The 24138-nt window shown below is 41.7% G+C and overlaps 2 protein-coding genes across 2 annotated transcripts in view; one reads left to right on the forward strand and one right to left on the reverse strand.

Annotated features, from left to right (window-relative positions):
* Nucleotides 1-18524, forward strand: part of CCDC149 (coiled-coil domain containing 149) — a 76160-nt gene extending 57636 nt beyond the window's left edge. Inside the window, exons 10-12 of the mRNA XM_024202197.3 lie at nt 8093-8169; nt 14822-14938; nt 17008-18524. Of these exons, the coding sequence (XP_024057965.1) occupies nt 8093-8169; nt 14822-14938; nt 17008-17720 (907 nt within the window). The 3' untranslated portion in view covers nt 17721-18524. The remainder of the gene's footprint in view (nt 1-8092; nt 8170-14821; nt 14939-17007) is intronic.
* A 3706-nt stretch (nt 18525-22230) lies between these two features.
* On the reverse strand, nt 22231-23775 carry SOD3 (superoxide dismutase 3). The gene is made up of 2 exons (XM_024202195.3): nt 23646-23775; nt 22231-23175 (listed from the first exon to the last, which is right to left on the reverse strand). The coding sequence occupies exon 2, from the start codon at nt 23157-23159 to the stop codon at nt 22422-22424; it is 738 nt and encodes a 245-aa protein (XP_024057963.1). The 5' UTR covers nt 23160-23175; nt 23646-23775; the 3' UTR covers nt 22231-22421.
* Nucleotides 23776-24138: the final 363 nt, after the last annotated feature.

The following is a 24138-nucleotide window of genomic DNA, read 5'->3' on the forward strand; positions in this document are numbered from 1 at the left end:
TTTTTTGAGTGACTGGCCAAACACGTGTTGGTACAATAGGGATTTAAAGTGTTTGCAGTGGGATATACACACAACTGTTGGAAACAGCAGACAAAAGCATCATTTGGCTGGAGATCTGGAACACAGAGTTGTCTTTACTGCATTCTGAACAGGGCTGTGAGCTTTGCTGCTGTTTTTGCTGTTAATCCATTTTTTGTCAAAGGCAAAGATGAACTCCTATGCGCATATTATAAATAAAAATAGAGTAGGAAAGACTGTCGTGAATCGGTGTCAACTCATTTGTCTCCCACCAATGAATTAACCCATTCCCAAAATCCAAAGTCATCTTCACCTTTTGAAGGCTAGGACACAATTATTTTTCAGTTTACCAGTGATGGTGTACTTTTGTTTTAACAGCAGCAGCAACAGGGTGATAATAGCTTTCAATTAGATAAGACATTAGGCCAATAGCTTATGTTCCTTTGCCACTTGCTGTTGGAATGCAGGGCGGAGAGCTTTTTAAGGAGGCTTTGATCCCTAATCCCTTGAGCACCCATTAACTCTTACCCTTGAGTAGCCCCGCCTCCTGGTTAACTGGTTTAAAAAGCCTGTTCCATAGAGACCAGAGAAGCTAGTGAACAGGAGGAGCAGCTAACTGGAGTTTTGCGAGGGAGTTTAGAGAGGGAACAATAGAGCCAGATACACCTGATTTACATTCTCTAAACTTAGGCTAATAAACACACTCCCATGGGGGAGGTGGGGGAGAGGGGAAGCTGCAGGAGTAACTATAATGCAGGCACAGGTCCAGCAGCAGAGTGGGGGATATCCAGTTTATTGCACTGGATGCAGCATGGATGATTACCTGCCTTGTGGACAGGTGGCATATGTGTGCACTGAGTGAACACATGACATGGCCCTCAGAGACTGAATACAGGCTCTTGAGACCAGAGTGGCTGAACTGGATGAGCTAAGGGGGACAGAGATACATAGATGAGACTTTCCGGGGCACAGTAGAGCAGTCCCACTCTAACAGCCTCTGTGCTGTTGAGGATGAAGGTCTTTGGGAAGGAGAACATGAAACTAGAGTGGAGGGAAATGATCCCATATTCCATAAATGATTCCCATCCTTGACCAGGAGAACCACATGGTGAATTGCCTGCCTGGTGCAGAGGTGGCGGATCTCTTGAGACATCTAGACAGACTTATGTGTAGTGCTGGGGAGGCGCCGATGGTCATGGTACATGTAGGTACCAATGACATAGGGAAGGGTAGGAGAGAGGTTCTGGAGGCCAAATTTAAGCTGCTAGATAAAAGATTAAAGTCCAAGACCTCCATGGTAGCATTTTTTGAAATGCACAAAGCTAGTTAAGCAGAACCGCAGGATCTCAATGTGTGAATGAGACAATGGTGTAGAGAGAAGGGATTTATTAGGAATTAGGGAACCTTTTGGGAAAGGAGGAATCTATACAGGAACGATGGGCTCCACCTAAACCAAATGGAACCAGATTGCTGGCATGTAAAATTAAAAAGGTGGTAGGAGTTTTTAAACTAAGGGCTGGGGAAAGCCAATAGGTGCAGAGGAACATACGATTCAGACAGACATCCCTTAGCAGAGGTTCTATTAACAGGGATTCTCTCTAGATTAGTAAAGAGGAGAGGATAGAATTTGATAAAGTACAGGGAGGAACTAAAGAGAACAGTCAAATGAAAGAGTCCCATTCAATTACATCACATGAAGGCAGACAACTAAATATTGACAAATGTTGTAAGTGCTTGTGTACAAATGCTAGAAGTCTAAATACTGAGATGGGTGAACTTGAGTACCTGGTATTAATTGAGATTATTGAGCTAAGAGGCATCAGAGAAACTTGGTGGAACGATAATCAATGAGACACTATAATACCAGGGTACAAAATACATAGGCATGTCAGAGTAGGTTGTGCTAGTGGAAGAGTGGCAAAACAGAGGCAAAAATAGCAACAATCTTAATTGAATCGAACTCTACCATAGAATCTCTGTGGATTGAAACTCCAGGCTTGAGTAATAAGACGATAGCAGTAGGGATATACTACTGACCAGCTGACCAAGGATGGTGATCATGATTGTGAACTGCTCAGGGAGATTAGAGAGTCTATGAAAATAGAAAAATGAATAATAATGGGGGATTTCAGCTATCCTCATGTTGACTGGGTACATGTCACCTCAGGATGGGATGCAGACAGACACTTTTAATGACTGCTTCTTGGAGCAGCTGATCCTGGAACTGACAAAGGGAGCACAAGATCTGGTCCAAGAGATGGATGTAGCTGAACTGCTCGGTAATAGCAACCATAATGTAATTAAATTTTACATCCTTTTTAGGGGGGAATACTAAGCCCACCACAATAACATTTAACTTATAAAAGAGGAACTACAAAAAAAATGAGGAAGCTAGTTAAACAAAAACTAAAAGGAACAGTCACAAGAGTGAAATGCCTGCAAGCTGCAGGGAAGCATTTTAAAAACACCATAATAGAGGGTCAAATCAAATGTATACCCCAAATTAAAAATAATTGAGGCCCAAAAAAGTGTCACGATGGCTAAACCGAGTAAAAGTGGTTAGAGACACAAAGACAGCCTTTAAAAATTGGAAGACAAATCCAGCTGAGGAAAATGGAAAGGAGCATAAAATCTGGCAAGTCAAGTGTAAAAATATTATGAGTCAGGCCAAGATAGAATTTGAAGAGTAGCTAGCAAAAGGATTAAAAAAAGCAGAAATAGGAAGCCCGCTAAACAATCAGTGGGTCCACTGAACGATCAAAGGAGCACTCAAAGAAGACACGGCCACTGTGAAGAAGCTAAGTGAATTCTTTGGATCAGTCTTCATTGCACAGGCTGCGAGGGAAATTCCCAACCTGAGCCACTCTTTAAGTGACAAACCTGAGGAACTGTCCCAGATTGAGGTGTCAGCACAGCATGTTTTGGAGCAAATTGATAAATTAAACAGTAATAAGTCACCAGGGCCAGATGATATTCACCCAAGAGTTATAATGGAATTCAAATATAAAATTAGAGAACTATGTACTATGGTATGTAACCTATTGCTTAAATCAGCTTCTGTGATAGATGACTGGAGGGTAGCTAATGTGACACCAATTTTTAAAAAGTCTCCAGAGGCAATCCTGGCAATTACAGGCCAGTAAGCCTAACTTCAGTACCAGACAAACTGGTTGAAACTACAGTTGTCATAACTAAAAGGGAAGGGTAACAGCCCTCCTGTGTACAATACTATAATCCCTCCTGGCCAGAGACGCCAAAATCCTTTTACCTGTAAAGGGTTAAAAAGCTCAGGTAACCTGGCTAACACCTGACCCAAAGGACCAATAAGGGGACAAGATACTTTCAAATCTTGGTGGGGGGAAGGCTTTTGTTTGTGCTCTTTGTTTTGGGGGTTGTTCGCTCTTGGGACTAAGAGGGACCAGACATCAATCCATGCTCTCCAAATCTTTCTGAACAAGTCTCTCATATTTCAAACTTGTAAGTAACAGCCAGGCAAGGCGTGTTAGTTTTATCTTTGTTTTCTCAACTTGTAAATGTTCCTTTTGCTAGAGTGTTTATCTCTGTTTGCTGTAACTTTGAACTTAAGGCTAGAGGGTGTTCCTCTGGGCTCCTTGAATTTGATTACCCTGTAAAGTTACTTTTCATCCTGATTTTACAGAGATGATTTTTACCTTTTCTTTAATTAAAAGCCTTCTTTTTAAAAACCTGATTGATTTTTCCTTCTTTTAAGATCCAAGGGGTTGGATCTGGACTCACCAGGAACTGGTGGGGGAAAGGAGAGGGATGGTTAAATTCTCCTTGTGTTAAGATCCAAGGGTTTGGATCGGTGTTCACCAGGAAATTGGTGAAGAAGTCTCTCAAGGCTACCCAGGGAAGGGAATTAGCACATTGGGAGTGGTGGCAGCAAAAGCAGATCTAAGCTGGTAGAGAAGCTTAGAGGTTTTCATGCAGGTCCCTACATCTGTACCCTAAAGTTCAGAGTGGGGAAGGAACCCTGACAATAGTAAAGAACAGAATTATCAGACACATAGATGAACACAATTTGTTGGGGAAGAGTCAGCATGGCTTTATGTAAAGGGAAATCATGCCTCACCAATCTTTTAGAATTATTTGAGAGAGTCAACAAGCATGTGGACAAGGGTGGACCAATGGATATACTTGGACTTTCAGAAAGCCTTTGAGAGGTCCCTCACCAAAGGCTCTTAAGCAAAATAAGCAGCCATGGGATAAGAGAGAAGGTCCTCTCTGGGATCAGTAATTGATTAAAAGGAAGGAAACTAAGGATAGGAATAAATGGTCAGTTTTCAGAGTAGAGAGAGGTAAATAGCAGTCCCCCTCAGAGATCTGTGCTGTTAAACATATTCATAAATGATCTGGAAAAAGGGGTAAACAGTGAGATGGCAAAATTTGCAGAATATACAAAATTACTTGATAGTTAAGTCCAAGGCAGACAGTGAAGCGTTACAAAGGAGCCTTGTGGCGGGGTGACAACTCCTGCTGGTTGTCCAGGGTATTAGCACTCCAGCCTCCAGAGCGCCCTCTGCAGGCCGGCTGATGTCTCGCCTGCCGCTGGCCCCCCGTGTCCCTCCCAGACCCCGGTGCCCTTTGCTCAGGGGTTCTGCCCACCGCACCCCTTCACTTTGGGTCTCCCCTCCCAGGGAAACCCCCAAGCCCCTATCCCCATCTTGCCTCAGTGGCTACTGCCAGTCATCATCTAACCCCTGCTCCCTGGGGCAGACGGCAGTTTGTAAACCACTCATCATCGTCAAGGGGGGTTGGACCAGCTGCCTCTGCCTATCTCTGGGCTGCCCCTCTGCAGCACCAGTACCCTTTGTGGGCCATTAACCCGGCCTGGGGCTTTGCTAGGCTGGAGCTCCCCAGTTCCCTCTGCCCTTCCCCAGCACTGCTCCACCCTAGGTACCCTCCTCAGCTTCCCAGGCAGCCAGGTCCTTCTCTCTCTAGGGAGCTAGAGAGAGTGTGTCTGTTTTTTTAGCTTCTGGCCCACAGCCTTCTTATAAGGGCCAGCTGGGCCCTGATTAAGCTCACCACAGCTGTGGCTGCTTTCCCAATCAGCTTAGCTTTCCCTGCTGCAGCCTTCTCCAGGGCTGCTTTATCCCCTTCAGGCAGATGCTCGACTTCCGCCCCCCCCCCCATTGACCCTGCCCCCCTGACTCTGCCCCTGCCCTGCCCCCATTCCAACCCCTTCTCCAAAGTCTCCACCCCCTCCCTGCCCCATTGGACTCCTTCCCCAATCCCCGCCCCGGCCCCACCTCTTCCCTGAGCGCACCGCATTCCCCCTCTTCCCCCCTCCCTCCCAGCGCTTGCCGCCACAAAACAGTTGTTTTGCGGCAGTAAGCGCTGGGAACTAGGGGGAGAAGCGGGGACGTGGCGTGCTCAGGGGAGGAAGCGGAGGCGGAGGTGAGCTGGGACAAGGGGGCAGGGCGGGGAGCTTGGCTTCCAGTGCTTCCTGCCCCGGAGCACCCACGGAGTCGGCGCCTATGATCACTGGGCACCCAGGGAGAAGTAAAGCCAAGGTCATTAAGAGTGAGTCTCAAAGTTTCAGAGTAGCAGCCGTGTTAGTCTGTATCCGCAAAAAGAACAGGAGTACTTGTGGCACCTTAGAGACTAACAAATTTATTTGAGCATAAGCTTTCGTGGGCTACAGCCCACTTCTTCGGATGCATAAAATGGAACATATATTGAGGAGATATATACACACGTACAGAGAGCATGAAAAGGTGAGCGTTGTCTTACCTACTCTGAGAGGCCAATTAAGTAAGAGAAAAAAAACTTTTGAAGTTATAATCAAGATAGAGTGCGGGCTATCTTGATTATCACTTCAAAAGTTTTTTTCTCTTACTTAATTGGCCTCTCAGAGTAGGTAAGACAACGCCCACCTTTTCATGCTCTCTGTACCTGTGTATATATCTCCTCAATATATGTTCCATTCTATGCATCCGAAGAAGTGGGCTGTAGCCCACGAAAGCTTATGCTCAAATAAATTTGTTAGTCTTTAAAGTCTCAAAGTTAACTAGGAAGGAAATGTATAAAATAAAAATGCTGATTGGCTCAGTTTTCATTGAAGTTAGAGATGAGAAAACAGTTTGGTCACTGAGTGTGTGCCTATGCCAGAGCATGAATGCTCCCACTGGCACATGACCTAATGTTTTGTCACTCTTGGTATGTCTATACTGCAATAAAATACACGTGGCTGGCCCGTCGGCTGACTCAGGCTGCAGGGCTATAAAATAGCAGTATAGACAGCCCAAGGCCCAATTTGTTTACACTGTAATTCTATAGCATTGCAGCCTGAGCCCCGTGAGCCCAAGTCAGCTGACCCAGGCCAGCTGTGGGTGTTTTATTCTAGTGTAGACACCCCCTTTGGGGCTAAGTATCTCAGTTGATGGGCTTGTATTACTACCCATAGGCTATTCCCCGTCCCCATTCACTTCACTCCTGTCCCTGATATTTATCATAAATTTTCCTTTTTTTTTTCTTCATTTCATTCCCTTTTTCTTGTATTACTCTCCTCTCCCACCTTAGTATTTACACTACTGAAATACTGATAGACTTTTATCCTGTGCCTTGCACACACCTCATGGTAGATGCTTTGCTAGGCTACAGATATTTAGCCTCTTTTAATCTTTCTTTCATCAGTCTCTCTAGCCCCTTAATTTTTGTTGCTGTGTTTCATATTCTTTCCAGTTTCTAGGTTTTTTTTTTCTGGTAACCAGGTGCCGGGTGTGCTCAAATGGGAGAGGCATAAAAACCTGGTTAGGTGGACTGAGCACAGTATTCCATCCCCACCAGAGCTGTATACAGAGACTGTTGCTTCAGTGGTTTTTGATGTGCTGTCTGAGTATTCAGTCCAAAACTTCATTGTCTTTTCCTGTTGCTATACCTTCATGTAAAGTCGTATATAATTTGCTGTCCATTATCTCTGCTAGGTCACTTTTAGCATTGCTGTCTCTTCTGGGGTGTATCTACACTTGGAGCTGAGGTGTGATTTCCAGCTCGCAGAGACATACATGTGCTAGCTCTAATTAACTAATGTGCTAAAAGTAGTGTCCCAAGCAGTGGGAGAGGCTAGGTACTCCGACAACATGCCTAGAGTATCTGATTGGCATGTATTCAGGGCGGCTAGCCCCTTCCGCAGCTTGCCCTGCCATAGTCACGCTCTATATTTAGCTTGCTAGCTCAATTAGAGCTAGTGTAAGTATGTTTCCTCGAGCTGGGAATTACTCCCCCACCTCCAATCGTAGACATACCTTAGGTATCTCCCTTCCATTGAATGTTGTTTGGGATTTAGATAAGGCCTTCTGTTTTTTAGAGACTTGTTCTAGAAGTGAAACACTTTCAAAACTTACAACAAAATGGAACCTTTCTTGTTAGATACAAAATATCATCTGATTTTGGGGGGGAAATTATGGCTAAAAGGTAAATCTTGCTGGACAGCTGAGGATGGTATTTACATAGGGATCAGAAACAAAAGCCTTGGCGACCCAGGAAATGCAGTCAAAATTAAGAGCAGTTGATAAGGTCTGTAAAGAACTTGAGACTGCTTAGTACTGAAGTGAGACCCTGATCAGTGGAATCAAACAGCATTTGCTGTGCTACAAAGGAATATTAAAGCTTGATGGGCAAACCAGATTGGATAAAGTAACTGGCCCAAAGCTAAGGCTAATAGCTTGCAAAATTCAAATCTTATTTTGAGGTTCAAAGATGATGTTTGCATACCGCTCTACCTCCTGGTTTCAGCCAAGGAAGGGAATAGAAATACCATAGGGGCTATTCCTACAGTATTTCTTTCATAGTAAATCTAAGATATACTGGAAATTTATTTGGGACTTCTGTTTTGGGAGAGGCTCAGGTAAGCATCCAAATATTGTTTAATCTGAACTTTTGGGGGGTTTGCCCATCACTGTTAGTGAAACAAAAGATAAACAAGTTAATATGTATGTGCTGTGACTGTGGAGAATGTATCCACAACCATGCAAACATCTATGGGTGGAATTAAATCCCTGTGACAATGAGTCTTCTCTTTCTCAGCTGATATGTCATGTTCTTTTTTCAGAATTCTAGGTAATCGGGTGGCAGAATTAGAGAAGAAGCTGAGAACTTTGGAAATTTCTGGTTTGTGGAGTCTTCCAGGTTAGTAGAAATTCAGAAAAACATAAGAATGGCCATTCTGGGTCAGACCAATGGTCCCTTTAGCCCAGTATCATGTCTTCCTTCAATGGTCAATGTCAGATCCTTCAGAGGGAATGAACAGAAACTGGCGATTATTGAGTGATCCATTCCCGGTTGTCCAGTCCCAACTTCTGGCAGTCAGAGGGCTGGGGATACCCAGAGCATGGGGTTGCATCCCTGACAGGGCCGGCTTTAGCATGTGCAGGGCCCCACGCCGGGACGCGAATAGTCTCGTGCCCCCCCCCGCCCCCTCCCTGCCCCATTGGATCCCTCCCCAAATCCCCGCCCTGCCCCCTCACTGCCCCATTGGATCCCTCCCCAAATCCCCGCCCTGGCCCCGCCTCTTCCCCAGCACGTCGCATTCCTCACCCGTCCCTCCCAGGCTTGTGCTGATCAGCTGTATGGCGGCACAAGCGGTGGAGGGAGGGGGGAGAAGCAGGACGCGGCTTTTTTTTTTTTTTTTTTTTCCGCTCCGCTGGCAGCCCCAGACGTTGCGGGGCCCTCTTAGGCGCAGGGCCCCATTCCGGGGAATCGGCCGAATCAGCTTAAAGCCGGCCCTGATCCCTGACCATCTTGGCTAATAGCCATTGATGGACCTAACCTCCATGAACTTATCTAATTCTTTTTTTGAACCCATCCCCTGTCAATGAGTTCCGCAAGTTAACTGTGTGTTGTGTGAAGAAGTACTTCCTTTTGTTGATTTTAAACCTGCTACTTATTGATTTCATTGAGTTACCCTTGCTTCTTCTGTTACGTGAAAGGGGCAAATAACTTTATTTACTTTCTCCATGCCATCTGTGATTTTTATAGACCTCTATCATACCTCATAGTAGTCTCTTTTCTAAGCTGACCAGTCTCAGTCTTTTTAATCTTTCCTCTGGAAAGCTGTTCCATCCCCCTAATCATATTTGTTGCCTTTCTCTGTACTTTTTTCAGTTCTAATATCTCTCTTTAGAGCTGGGGCAACCAGAACTCTATGCAGTATTCAAGGTGTGGGTGTACCATGGATTTATATATATGCATTGATATTTTCTGTCTTATCTATCCCTTTTCTAATGGTTCCAAACATTTGGTGACCCTTTTCTTTTTTTTGCCTGCCACTGAACATTGAGCAGGTGTTTTCAGAGAACTGTGCATGATGACTCCAAGATCTTTTTTTTTTTTTTGAGTGATATCAATTTAGACTCCATCATTTTGTATGTATAGTTGGGATTGTTTTCCAATGTGCATTACTTTGCATTTATCAGCGTTTAATTTTATCTGCCATTTTATTGGCCCATCACCCAGTTTTGTGAGATCCCTTGTATTGTTAAGTGTTTGGGTGTCTGTTTCCATATTAGGATTTCAATGTACAATTTTTGTGAGAAACTTGTTAAAAATATAGCCAAGTTTCAGTGGCTAGTGGTTTTGAAAAGATGGATGTTCAGCACTTTTTGGGAAAATCCAGCTTAAGGTGTGTCAAGTTGGAAACCCAAAATCACTAGTCACTTGTGAAAATGCTGGTTTTACACACATTTTAAATCCAAATATAGTAGATAGCAGAAAAAATACCCTTTGGCGAATGCAAGAAACAATCGAACTATCACTATGGGTTGTAGCTGAAAAATATTAACGATCTGATTTAAATGTTAGTATAAAATCATACAACTTAAGATATTAGAGCCAGGTTTTTTTTCAACACGTTTTATTTATTAATTTTAGTTAAATGTGCATTGTTCGATTGCATTCATTTTTGGTTATTTTTCTCTCATTACACCTAATTGTTTCTCCTTTAATCATCTTTCTCCTTGATGTTCACACCACTAGGTTATGTTTGTGGTAACAATTTCCCACTGCTGCTACCATTAGAGGTACCTACACTAGTGTAGACAAGGTTCTAGGTGTTCTAACCTATATCATTTAGGTCTAAGCTCACCAAAAAACAGCTAATATTTAGCAATGTATCTGAAGAGTCCTAGTGACAAATCTCTCCAGTTCCACTTCTGATGTTAGTTTTAACTCAAATCCTCTTGATGCAAGATGCAGATAAAATAATTATCTTGAGTCACGCTAATATAGGTTTACATTCTAATTGAAATTTAATGGGTATTTAACATATTGGCATTCTACTTTGTTTAAAAAATGTTGTTCAGTGAAATTCATAGTTAATAAATGCAATGTTTGGTCTTTGCAGAAATGTATAAAAAATAAATAAAAAATAGAATAAATGGAATGCTGAGAGCTTGCTCCATTGTTAATCTAGTTAGGTAAGACATCCAATTAATATTAATACAATAACTGTCTCTTTTCTTCCTTTCTTTTGCTGCCTGAAGGCCTGAGCTACAATGTCTCAGTGGGATTTGGGAGTAGGTTCTACTTCACATGTATATTTTTAGTAACTAATTTTAGCAGTACGTTAAACATTGTCACAGCATGTAAATAAATGGAAATGTTATCTAAACATTTTTATGTTTGTCAGATTAAGATGTTCAAGTGAGTGAGTTAGATGTCCACAAGGGAAATAGAGACTACTGCACAAGACAGTTCTTTTAAATTGGGAAAAATGATAATAAAGGATGATGCTCAATAGTTGTAACTGAATTTTACACTAGATTGCGACTTGTATCAAACAGTGAGGTTTATTTCTTTGTTTAACCAGAGAAGCAGTAAATTAAGAATGCACTTTTGTTTCCAAGTGTGATTGAGCTCAGAGATACCAAATATGAGTCTTGTGACACCCAGTGGGATCACGAAAACTTTTTCAGGTGGTTACAAACTGGCCTCTGCTCTGTAAAATACCATCTCATATCAGTATTGTGAGAACTATCATAAGAATGTTGGCTTGAGTTAAAGGTGAGAGCACCTGCTCTGATTGATGCTAGAAGAAAGATTTTCAGAAGAAAACATCACTTGATTTACAGTGAGTTGAACTTTTTGTCATTGGAAAGACTTGCCAGTGAGAGCTGACTTTCAATCATACTTGTGAAACAGACACATCATTCTAGTTTAATACATTTCAGGTTCCTAAAAGCAGAATGAGTATTGCTACCTAAACATCGCCAGCAATAGACTATTTACTTATCCCAGCACCATGCCACCTATTTACAAATAGAAATAGCCTTAACATTCATTCTTTGCCAGCCTGTAGGAGAAATGGTTTGATAGTTTGTAGGTTCTTTAGTTGGTTGGTTTTTGTTTGTAGGCTTGCATATAGGGGGGAAAAACTGGGTAAGCGAAATCAAATAAATGAATTTTGTGTTTGAAAGTGGTGAGGTCCGCAGTTGTCACCTTTTGTCAGGGGTGAGTTCCATAGAGTGGGTCTCAATCCTGCAAAATTTCTCTTTCACATTTAGGAATCTCCCTTACTGGCTGATGGTTTCATTGTTCAGCGAAACTCAACCTGTCACGAGAGAGCATGGTTGTGTTGGGAGAGGTCTTGGGCGTGGATTTGTTCTGATCTCATTTACATAAGTTTGTCTCTGCTGAGGGTGGAGCAAAGATGGGGTTTCAGTATCCTGGTAGCATTTCAATCTTTTATTGGTTGCCTAGATACTACGGTGATTGTTGCATTAGAAATGTGTATGTCACCCCACTTCTTAGACTTTGGTGTAATTGGACACTTTACATCAGCAATTGGTTTATAAGCTATTGTGCTCTCAACAACCAATTCCCAGCGCAAAAGCATTAAGTTGAGTCCAAGAACAGTTCTCTTGCTTTTCTTTGTATGATCACAGGAAATGCTGCAGATGGCTTTTGTTACTCAGCAGCCACCCACTTAAAACATGCAACTCCTCAACTGGCCTATCTCCAGAGGGAATGATGTATTTAGTTCTGAGGCAGTTAGGTTTGACCTTCTTTGAGCGGATATTTAAAGGGAGGTGAAAACTTGACGGAATTTACAAGACTCCATTTGAGAACAGCGTATTCCTCTAAAGAAGGGAGGAAACAAGCTTACGTTGTCATGTATAGCTCTCTTGTTTGCCTGCTTATTTTCAGCCCTGTACATTTTTAACCAGAAATCCCCCCGAAAGCTCCCTAAATTGAGGATGTGCCTTCCAGCAGCTATATGTGGAGAAGAATAACATACAGAAGTGAGCTAGTTCCAAGCACTCAATCAAAATTACATTTGATAGCCCCACTCATACCATGCTTCACAGAATATGGGGCAGCAGTATTCAAACCTCCCACTTAAAAGGATGTGAATCACTGTTATGATGTATGAATAAGGCTGCAAGTCTGTCACGGAAGTCATGGCTTCCTGGGCCAGCAGCAGCAGTTTGGATGTGTGGGAGGGGGCTTAGGGCTAGGGGCAAGGGTTTGGAGGATGCGGGGGGGGGTGCGATTACCTGGGGTGGGGCCCCCCTGCAGCTCCTAGGCGATAGAGGAGCGTGGGGAGGGGAGGTGGTCTGCATGCTGCGCACTGCTGGCACCCACAGGCCCCGCCCCTGCAGCTCCCATTGGCTGTGGTTCCTGGACAATGGGACCGGCAGCATCCGGCGTTTGTGGCGGGAGCAGCAGAGGAGCTCCTGCCTGGGCCCCTGTCTCCGCTGCCTAGGAGCTGCAGGGACGTGGAGCCGGGTAGTAAGCCTCCACCAGACTCTCCCCTCCCCCAGTACAAGCGGGGTTCCCGGATCACCTCCCCCAGCACCCGTGGCGCCCCTGGGGCGTGCACACCCCAGAGCAACCCAACCCAAGTTTTACTTAGGGCAGGTATTTTTAGTAAAAGTCATGGACCGGTCATGGGCCTGTGAATTTTTGTTTATGGCCTGTGACCGAAACTTTATTGTTTATGGCCTGTGACTGAAAATACCTGTGTCTAAAAGGTAGCCTTATATATTAATAAGACTCTTTAGGCAGGTCAGACAGTATTGCTTAGATGATGATGATGAACTGACTACTTTGTGGAACCAGTTGGCTTCAAAGGGGATGGCGAAAGTTATAAAAGTGAATGTGTTTACTGGGTAACAGCTGGTTGGAAGTCAAACTGTGTTGGTGTTTGTACTGGAAGCCACAAGCATCCCAGCTTAGGCTTTACTTTTCTGAATCTGACATGCCGTGCAAGGTGCTCAGAATAAACAACTCCGCTGGCTCCCATTCTGTCTAGGAAGAGACATTTCTGTTTTTTTAAATATCTCCACAGCCTTGCTCCATCCTGTGTCATAAACCTTTCATGTCATTACTCCCAACCACCTCTGTTCATCTAGCCCTGCCCATCTCTCCATGCAGTCTTACCACTGTTGTAGAGAAAAGCCTTTCCCCCTTCAGCTTGTGCCATTTGGAACAGCCCTTAGGTTTGTTCTGCCTCATCAGCTGCCCACCTTCAATTTTCAGCTGAAAACTTGTCCCTTTTCCTTTACATTATAGTTTTTCTCACTCGGCTATCTAACTCCATAATTTTATTATTTGCTATAGAAGACGCAGAGTTAAAATGCAAATTGTTTAAGTTGGAATTCTGATCTTGATCCGGTCAAAACTTCTCCAGCATTATTATTTTATGTGTTTTACTGTAACACACAGACCCCAGCAAGGTCAGATCTCCATTGTGTTAGACACTGAACAGACGTGGAAGCATGGTTACAGCCAAATTTTTCAAAAATGACTAGAGATTTTGGAATCCCAACTTGACATCTGAAGTAAGGGACCTGATTAAAGGGAGGGTCCTCAGAACTTCCTGAATAGCAGACTCCTTAAGGTGTTTACAGACTGGACACCCAAAAATTGAGGACCCCAAAATCACTAGTCCCTCTTTAAAATCATAGCTTTTGACACTGATGTAAGACAACATGCAGAGTATACTCAAACAAATTTGGTAATACAAACATGTCATCTTATTTGTTTAATGAAGACAAGCGGAGCAGTAGCAATAGTCTGAGCAGAACATCTATTGAGACCTTATTTATTAGCTGGGAGTGTTCTATAGGCCTCACAGAAACTCGCAAAATTATATCCATAGTGGAACTGGGAAATTACACCCTTTTGGTCTGACATGGAACCAGACCCCTTAGAAATGGATTTTGGTCCATGGATTAAAATCCCCAAGCCCTCCTTTTTCTTGCAATATTACTGTTTGTGTTTACTGCCTATCTCATAATTTATTCTAATACTATAAGCCTTTGGGGATACAATTTATATAAAAAATAGGGTACAAAATTGCATTTGTAATATTGAGGGTCAGCAATGAAAGCTGAATGTAGAGGGTAAAAGGACAGAGTGAAATGTTTGTTGGCGTGGTGTGCTCCTAGAGTCTAGATGTAAATGATCTCTGCATTAGTGTAACGCTTTAATCTAAAAATAATACTTTCTGCATCACTTCTAATATGATCTGATTATAGCAGAATACAGCAGCAGCTGGTAGTCTTTCAGCAAATTAGAGAACTGCCCTTTAACCAGTAGTGTTGGTAGAAATGAGTGTCTGCTTTTTGTATTTGGCTAGTGCACTTCAGCTGCAGTACATTGGTACTTTGTTCTGCAGAAAAAATCATTTTAAGAGCTACTTTACATATCACTCTACTTCTTTTTGTAAGGGCAGAAAAAACTAGTTAAACTGCAAGATGTTTTTAAACAAAACCAAACTCTTTGGTGATCACTCATTACAATCAGCTACTGAATCTTTCCAATGCTTTCTTCATTTCAGGTGGAAAAGATACCATAACATTCAGTGACCCAACCCTGCCTGTTCTACAGAGGTCAAGATCGCCATTGCTAACATTTGCTGACAAGCCACAACAGAATCAAGCACAGAGGCATGAAGGTGAGCATGTAGGACAGAGATGGGTCGACACTACACGTCTTATCAAATACAGTAAAAGTAAAAGCCAAGGTTTCATGCCAGTATAGCAGAAGGTAAAGATTCTGTGATCACAAAGATTAAGTAAATCAATCACAACCAAAGTGGGGGATCATCACAGTTTGAACAGGCATGGAGGGACTGATAAATGACTGTATAGTGACTTGCACAGTGCTAGAGGCCAGGTTTTAGCAGCTCAAAGGAATTTTGCAACATAGCTGTATGCCATAGGAAAGCAACACATTGTACCTGTGTAAAGCTGGCTCCCTCCTGTTCTCCTCCCCTCCCCCCTTTACAGTGCATGGTAGGAAAGCAGACTATGGAACAAGCTTAGCACTCTCCTGCATTAGACCTGATCTACAGATGAAAGGCTTCCTGATTGTGCCTGGCAAATTGAAATAAACCCCTGCTGTTGAGCAATTGATTCTTCTTTTATATTCATGCATGCATTTTGTTAAAATCCTTTCCCAATCACAGGCTCTAAGATCTTTCCTTAAAAGTCCAGCTCAGCTCTATTTGATACTAAGAGCAGGCTAATATTTTAATGAAAACACGACTTTTCTTTAGTTTTTCTTGGTGGACAAGGAATAGATTTTGAGACTTGCCTATCAGCATTTGGATAAGCTATTTAATGGCTATAAAATTTTTGGCATGCCCAGATCTTATTCAGTCAGCCATGAAGCATTGTAAATGCTTTTGATATTAATTCCTCAAATTAAATAGATCATGGCTTCATTTTGACTTTATTATCCATGTTATCAGATGATTGACAGCAATTGATCACTTTTAGTCTTGATCAACTGATTTTTACTGTGCTAAAAATAGAAAATTAAATCATTTAACCACGCCTTCATTGAATATATATGTAACTTACAAATATTAATTTTCATTTTAAATAATCATTGGTTCTAATTAAATCTTCACTCTCTGAAAGTGTTTAGTTGATATCGTTATATTGACTTTGCCTTGTTGTTTATCATTGTGTGCAGGGCTGGTAGCACTGCCTACTATTAAGGTTGCGCAACATTTCCCATTATAAGACACTGCATTCACTTACATGTAACCTTGCTGAACTCCAGCCATTTGGGTTGAAATTTTCCATGCTGGGTGTCTGTCTCAGCCGGAATTGTTTTTTAGGGTTTTTTGTTTGTTTATTAAATTTCAGCCAAAACAGTTTAGCTGTTTCTGAGAACAAAGATCACCACTCCTCTACTGCAAGCAAACACTTGCAAAACACATCCCCCTCTAGTAGTCCACAGTGAGGATGACAATCTACCACTGCTGTCAGTTACTCTGTTAGCTCAAGTAACAGAGGCCTCTGTGGTGCAACCTAGTTTGGCCCCCTTGTGCAGATGCACTATGATGCGGTCTTTAATTGCATAATCCGTTCTTTCTGAATTGTTTTTGTATAGTTATATTCAGTGTTTGGATTTTGTTGTAATGATACACTTAAAATGTTTAAAAAAATATATTGAGAGAGAGAGAGAAGGAATATTTTTTTTTTTTCTGCCCCTGCCTTGTCTTAGGCTGCTATCAAAGCATGTTATTCAGGTAAAATGTTGTAGGGTTAATTGTATAACTTCATTATTGGAAAAAGGCTTATGGAAAGAGAAATGGATCTTAACGCCTAAAAGTGGCATTGTCTTGGCCTATTACTGATCTCTTGTGGCCGGAAATTCTACAACCCTGGGCCTTACGCAGAAAAAGATCTTCCTTGAAAGTTTTGTCCTAGGCTCCATCAGCTATAATGTCCCTCTTTATCACAGCTGTCAGAGTTATGTAAGAGAGGCTATCTCTGAAATAACTAGACCCTATCCAGTAAGAACTTCCCACTGTTCTGATTGGTTCTGTTCTTTGAAGTGAGTCCAGAATGGGATAGTTAATTTGTGCTCTGATCAATCTTTTACCATCGTGGTGGGGCACTGGTATTTCACTAGCTAGATCATCTTCTGCATGGCTTTCTTGGTCAATGCCCCATGCATATAAATTCATATAACGTACACTAGTATGACGCTGTCCCATTTCTCTCTTAGCAAAACAGAATGGAAAACAAGATGAAATTTATGCTGTTTCAACAGAGTTGACAGTTCCAGAGGAAGCTGCTACGGTCTACGACAATTCCCAAGCAAACATAAATAATAGTAACCAAACTAAGCCTTTTCATCCCTCATTACCCAAGTTTCCTTCTGAGGAGGAAGAAATAAACAGTCTTGGAAGTAAAATAATTAAATTGACAGAAGAACAGGCAGCTGCAGAACTGGAAGGGAGCAGAACAGAAAGTCTACCGGAGGGCCGGAGTACAATGGACCAATCCGAACTTAGCAGCTCATCCAAGGAAGAGTCCCCCTTATCCAGCCCTGACCCATTTGACCCTGTGGAGCCATCAAACTCCAAGAATGAGCATGCAGCTGAAAATTGGGTCCTGAAAGACCGTGAGGAAATCTCAGAGAATGAATGTGAAAATGTAAGTAAGAGAAAGGGTGGAAATGGCAACACACTGGACGCTGAAGACACAGAAGGATGTGGAGAACTAACTGTTTCAACCTCTGACTTAAGCAACATCTCCAGTAATCCCCCTGAACCTGAGTGTGACAAATCATCTGATCCTTCTGAATGCTCTGAATATTTGGATAACAGCATGGCTTGTGGTATGAAATCCAAGATCTCAAGCTTCTCCCTTTCATCCTCTTACAGTGGAAGCTGTACTGCCATGAATACGGATAGTCACCAAATTAATCTGCCATAGAATTGGATTTTTTACATTGGTCTGTCAGCATTTGTCCATTAAAAAGATGTTTTTCTATTAACATTGACTGTGCTTAACCAAAATAATGTAAATATATAAAATGGATAGAACTTGAAAATGATGGGGGCCAGGGTTAATGATGGCTCTGGTGTTTACAGTGATTGAAGTTTCTAGAGAGACTGACATAATTTAGAAAAAATGGGGCCAGGAGACTCCCCATTATCCTTTATCATGTCAAGTCCTAGCTGGGTCTCCATAGCATGTATGTTCTTGTCCAATGCACAATGCTTACTGGTGTGTATTTTAGGGGTTTCAAATGGCTATTTTCAGCAGATGAAAATTTGAAATGATAAACTAAAAGAATGTAAAGGTAACAGGCTTTTATTTTTCCAAACTTGCATTCTCTCTGTGCATATTGCTGTGAGTGCATATTTAGAATAGCAGCATTTGACCCCTACTCAAAAGCAAAATGGTTTTGAAAAGTAGCCCCTGCACATGCAGTTTCCATCTCTTAAACCTCCATATCTCCTCTACATTCCTCTGAAGTTTTCCTTCCTCCACTCGCCCCAAGAAAACACAGGGGACTTATGTCACAAAGTATTAAGGCCCCATTCCAGCTGAAGCTCTTAAAGCTGCTCTAGTACAGGGAAAGTTCCCCGAGGAAGTAAAAAATCATCCTAGGGGGCATAGCAGAGCTGCCCAGGGGGAGGAGAACTTGTGTGTACATAGGCCAGCTTCCTATTGTGTGCTGCTAGTGCCAAGTCATGGGACTATGTTCCTACCCTTGGGCTGGAGTCACCTGTGTGGCCCCTGGTGGGAGACTAAGTGGATCTAGGCCTATCTCCACTTTTATTAGGTATAAAACAAAAATGTGACTCTGGAGTGCAGATAACTCTTTCTTTCCTCCCCTAGCTCACCGGTCTTTTGGATAGTGGTGGGGTTATTCTTTGGGCCCCAGTCGCCCTTTTAAAATTCTTCCCAAGCTGATACGTAGTCAGCAAGAAAAACCTTCTGGTGTTAGATTGGGGGGCATGCAGAGCAAGTCCCCAGCTCTCTAGTGATGGAGTTGTGCCACTCTGCTCCCGGGAAGGCAGCGGCAAGAGAATACTTAATGTTGGAGTTCACAGCTGTTAGAGCTGGGGAGGCACTTCCTCTCCTCTTTTTAGAATAGGGAACAGTCTCTGCAGCTGTGGAACTTCTATGGGCTAGCAGCCGTGGAGGCAATTTTTCTGCTGGCTTGGGACCTAATTGTCTGTAAATGTTCATTTCTCACTCCTAGAACTTGAAACCAATCAGAGAGAATTAAACCAAATTTAATAAACTACTACTAATAAAAAGGAGAATCCCTCCCAGATTGAGCCTTTGTTTGACAAATATCTGCCAGCTGCAGATTTTTACAGCCCACTTGTCAGCTACTGAAAAACAGGGCTTGTATTAGCAGCACTGACAAACTCGTCTCTATATGGATCTGAACTAGCAGGTGCTGCCATAATCAAAGGTGTTTTGATTCCATTAACAGTTTGTGCTTGGCAGAAGAAAGAATATATGTAATGGTTACATCTGAATATAATGAGTGATGGGAGGCTGAAAAATGTGACCTGCCTCTTGTTTTTGTGCATTCCCCTAAGAGGGGCATGCATGTAACCCTTTCTCTGCTGTCTGTCTGCTCTTTCGTTGCTGTGTGCAGGCAATAAAGGAATACTTGCATCACTCCTCTAAAATGCTTCCTTTCTACTTTAAGGGACTGTGGCATTGCATCACACTGGTATCAACAACAGCCCCCTTTGAACCACTTTGTTCCAAATTCAGATGCCTTGGGGGCATGCTACACTGAAAAGTTTAAGCTTTCTTCCCTGGCCCCAGATATATTTATGTTCCTCAAAACCCAAAGACCAAGAGGGACTGTTGCTATTAATGGAAAAATAATGGATTACATTATTGACTCAGTTATTTATGACAGCACTGGCAAGCATGAAGAAAAATAGACATGCACTGAAATAATTGAAGAGATTTTTACAGGGTTTTGTAATATTTAAAATATTACTCTCCGTGTAATGTTTATTCTAAGGTGTGTGTTCCTTTCCATCTTTCATCACAGCCTGAGGCGTTCTGAAGCTAAATGCTAGTGAAGTTCTGAATAAAAATGCAGCCAGAATTGAGGCTGGCTTTGATTTTTTTTTTTTTTTTTAATCTCTAAATGTCAGTGTTTGTATATACAGCTTAACTCTGAAATGTTGAAGGTATGTGTGTGCTTGATTCTCCTCTCCCCTACATTGGCGTAGAGGCCTGAGGCAAAGCTCATTGAAGTCAATGGGAGGCTTTTTCTTGTCTACTGTTATAAGCTTTGGATCAGTCATTAAATTAGGAGTAACCCCACTGAAATCATTATGGTAATGGTGTAAAGTCAGAGCAGACTCAGGCTGACAAGTATCTTTAGCACATAAAACTGTCTTGTTTCTGTCCTGATATGGCTGGCAGGCTGCTCTTTGAAAAACCTTCTGTAAATTAGATCCTTCTATGGATTAATCTCTCCCCGTTCCTCCCCACCTAAATTCCTCTTCTGTATCCTTGCAACCACTTGCTGGCACAGACTCTGGCTAGGAGGCTCTCTGCAGACCTCACTTCAGTACCACATCATTGCCCTGTCTACAGGGAGTCCAGTGCAATGTAGTTTGTGCCCTTTTCCACCCAGGGGACTCTGCATCCTCCCAGCTGTGCTCTTAGCTTTCATCCTTGGGACTTGAGCCTTTACAGGCTGATGAAGCTTCAATACCGCACCAAACCACTCTTAAAGTAAGATTTGTTTGCTGCAATAAAATTACAATTGACTCTGAATGTTGGGGGGGTTATTTTCCTTTTACTGGTGCTGCTGTTACACTAGTATAACTGTTGCCTTTACTGAAATTACTTCTGATTTACACCAGCTGGGAGAAGAATCAGGCCTTCTCTGTTGAGACCTACATGCTGTCTCTGTAGGACTTTAAACCATGCTCTGACAGGCATACCCAACCATAAACTTTATCACTAATGTGGGAGGGCGGGAGACAGAGTGGCAGCTTCAAATGCAACATTTCAAAAACTGATTTTTAAGAATGCTGTTTCATAATCAGACCAGATGACTTCCCTTATTCTATACCATTTTGAAAGACAATGAACTTGTACTGGAGCCCAGCAGCAAATACATGTCTTACCTGGGAGAAATGGAAAAAAGAAGACACAAGACCCTTAAAATTAAACCTATTGCAGAAAAGGTGTTCACCGAATCTTTAAAATGTAAGTTTGTGAAAATGACAGATTAAGAATCCTCTTTTAAAGCACTGCTTCCTTTCTAAGTGAGACTATTTTTATGCATAGGGTAACTTGTATAATAAAGAAATTAGAATTTCTTTAATCCACATGAGCTCAGGAATGTATTTTAGAATCTTAACTGAGATTAATTTTTAAAAGATTGGGATATTTTTTTTACCAGTTGCTGTTTTATAGTTTTATTTAAAGAAAGATATAGCTTTTATTTATTTGCAAGCCTTTCCTTTGTTGCAATCTACAGACACCATGCAACATGACAACTATATATAAATATATATATTTTGGCTCCTGGAATAAAGACAAATTTCCAGATTTGTTGTCTTTTATCTTCTCCCTTATTAATATGGGAGGAACGTTAATTATACCTTAGTGTTTTATCAGTGGGTCATGTATTAAATTGTGGTCATACTTACTTTTTATAAAACAAGGAATGTAAAGATTTTATTCAATAACTTTCTTCAGTTTGTATAAAACAATCTAAATTGAAAGTCTTTTCTACTGTCACTTATTCCTTGCAATCTGAACAGACTAATTTCCTATATTTGTGTGGGTATGGAAGATCACACTATGTACACTTGCCTTCAAAATACATTAATTTAAAAAATATATACAGTATCTATATTGTGTGAACAGCATTACACAATTTTACCTGATGTGTTATCTAGTAGTAAGCTCCCCAAAATTTCCAGGCTACTTACTATTTAAAAAAAAAAATAAGCCAGAACAGTTCTTGTAAGTCTACTTTCAAATGTAAACAATGTGACTCGGTTACGGTGTATGGATAACTCAAACCAGTTAAGCTTATACATGTTGGAGAATAAAACCTCCAAATATAAGTAGAATAGTATAATGGATCAGAAGTTAAAAATAGAAATAATGTCTATACTCTCCCTGAATCTGAGGAGAAGGCTATTATCTAGCTCTACCAGGCTACCACACAAAGCTGTTGAAGTTATAGAAATCTTTATACTTTTCAGATATGTAGGAAAACACTGCAGAGCATCTTAGCCAAAAGCAGTTTTTCATTAATTTGTCTTTTTCTTTGTACCTAAGCTTGTGATCGCTCAAGAGATCCATTAGAATGGACAAGCTTTTTCCAGATTTCATAAACTAAATATTTTGCTAGTCTTACCATGTTGCACTAAACTTTTGAGCTGAATAAATGGGAGTTTTAAGTTTAAAAAAAAACAACTACGTTGCAAAGTTGAGTTGATGCTGTTTTTTATTAATCTGCTTACGGCAGGGAAAAACATCTATAGAGCAATATGCGTTTCTTAGAGAGCAGCAAGACAGAGACTCAATGGAAACAGGAAACCTTTCCCATGTGTCTCAGTGATCAATTACATGGACTATATCTATTCTGTGCTGCCTAGGCAATAGATGGCATGTTGGTCTTTAGTTAGGCCTGGTTGTTTTGTGCTCATTTGTGATCCTCTTCTTCCTCCTCTCTGTAATGTCAGGAAACTTTTGCTCCCATAAATTCTTGTTGCATATCCCAATGACACAGCAAGCTAGACGTCTGCCAGCGTTTCCATTCTCCAAACTGGCTTTATTGTTACCCTTGCCCATGTCATCTTCCTGCTCATGGATCACAATGGATCTCCCCATGATGGAGTAGGGGCCAAACAGAGTGGCGAGCAGATTTGGCTTGTATTTTCTAATTTTGCCTTCTTTAGAGTAGAAGTTGCCAAAATCCCCTGGATGGCGAGGGTGGTTCACGTTGAAAGGGTTATAGTGGCCCCCAGTAGAGTCACAGCTGTTGCTGAGGTCTCCGAGCTTATGGATGTGAATAGCTCTGCCAGACTGATTGCTGCCTGATGGAAACCCATTCAAGTCAAAGAGAGCCTCTAGTTTTCCATTTGGGTAGGACTGTCTGAACAAGACTTGGCCTGTCACCTGTGGCTTGTCAGCATCTAGATTGGAGCTGGGCTTCACTTCACAAGTGGCATAACCTATCCGGTTAGTCGTCTCATTGATGAACTGTGGGTAGAGTAAATTCTGCCACAGGTCATTCACTTTTTTCTGTATGTCTTGAAGTGGGCTGTCTCCATTGGAATCAGCCTCACCTTCTCCCCTCACAACACCAGATGCAGAGAGGCCCAGGCTGATGACCAGGTAAAGGAACAGAAACATGTTTGCAATTCCCAACCTGCAAAATACAAAAGGCTACAAAGAGGCAAGGGAAAAAGTTCCATGATTTTTTTATTCTATGTGGAAGGAAGAGTAACCCATTATGGCGAAAGGGACAGGCATATCATTAGCTTTTAATATTACCAAGCAAAACAGCTGAACTGTGTGGTCACGACACACTCGGCTTATTTCTAAATCTCTCTACAATGATTAATCATCTGACTAACCTAGAATGCTCTCTTCATATGCAGTTTTTAAACATACATAAACTACCAACTGACTAAAAATATCAGCAATCTAGAGAGCAGAGCAGGTGTGCAATATCTTCCTTCTTGAAGGAATCAAATCTAAACTTTATTCAATTTTTGAATTAGTATTGAGAATTTTTTCTCTAAATCAAACCCCACAAGGAAAATCTGCCAGGAGACTTCTTATGGGCTACATGTTTGCAGCCAACTGATTATTAAAAACAATTCCAATGTTGCCTACCTTTTCAAAGATTTTTTCCAAAAGCTCTTCACAGTGGGTTGCAGTCTCTGTTTTTGCAAACGAGTAGTGATCAGCCCAAATTCCAGAGCTCTCTGCAGTTGAGGCTTATGAGAGCTGCGTGTTTATGTAAAAGTTGGGTAACACTAGTTCATGGGAGTGGCCAATAGAACTCTGGGAAGAGAGGAGGAAAAAGTTTAACTAGTAACTTTTTAGAAAGGGTAAACAGTTTGTCTCCTTTTCCAGAGTCCCTACAGCAAACTGGCTCTAAGACCTCCCTGACTTTCAAAAAAAAAAAAAAAAAAAATTGGTTACCAAGCTTTTAAGTTAATCTTCCCTTTCATGATTTCATGTGTGTATTTAAAGCATATGAGTGCCGGGGGAGAAGGAGAATTTTGTCAGGGTACAGTCATCTTTGTTTAGACAGTTCTTCTACTTAAATCTATCATTTGTCTCAGATTTTGCTAGATGCTGCATTTTATTTTATTAGAAATAG

The sequence above is a fragment of the Terrapene carolina genome, unplaced genomic scaffold (genome assembly GCF_002925995.2).
Source record: "Terrapene carolina triunguis isolate 2854851 unplaced genomic scaffold, T_m_triunguis-2.0 Scaffold66, whole genome shotgun sequence".
In the NCBI taxonomy this organism is placed as follows: domain Eukaryota; kingdom Metazoa; phylum Chordata; order Testudines; family Emydidae; genus Terrapene; species Terrapene triunguis.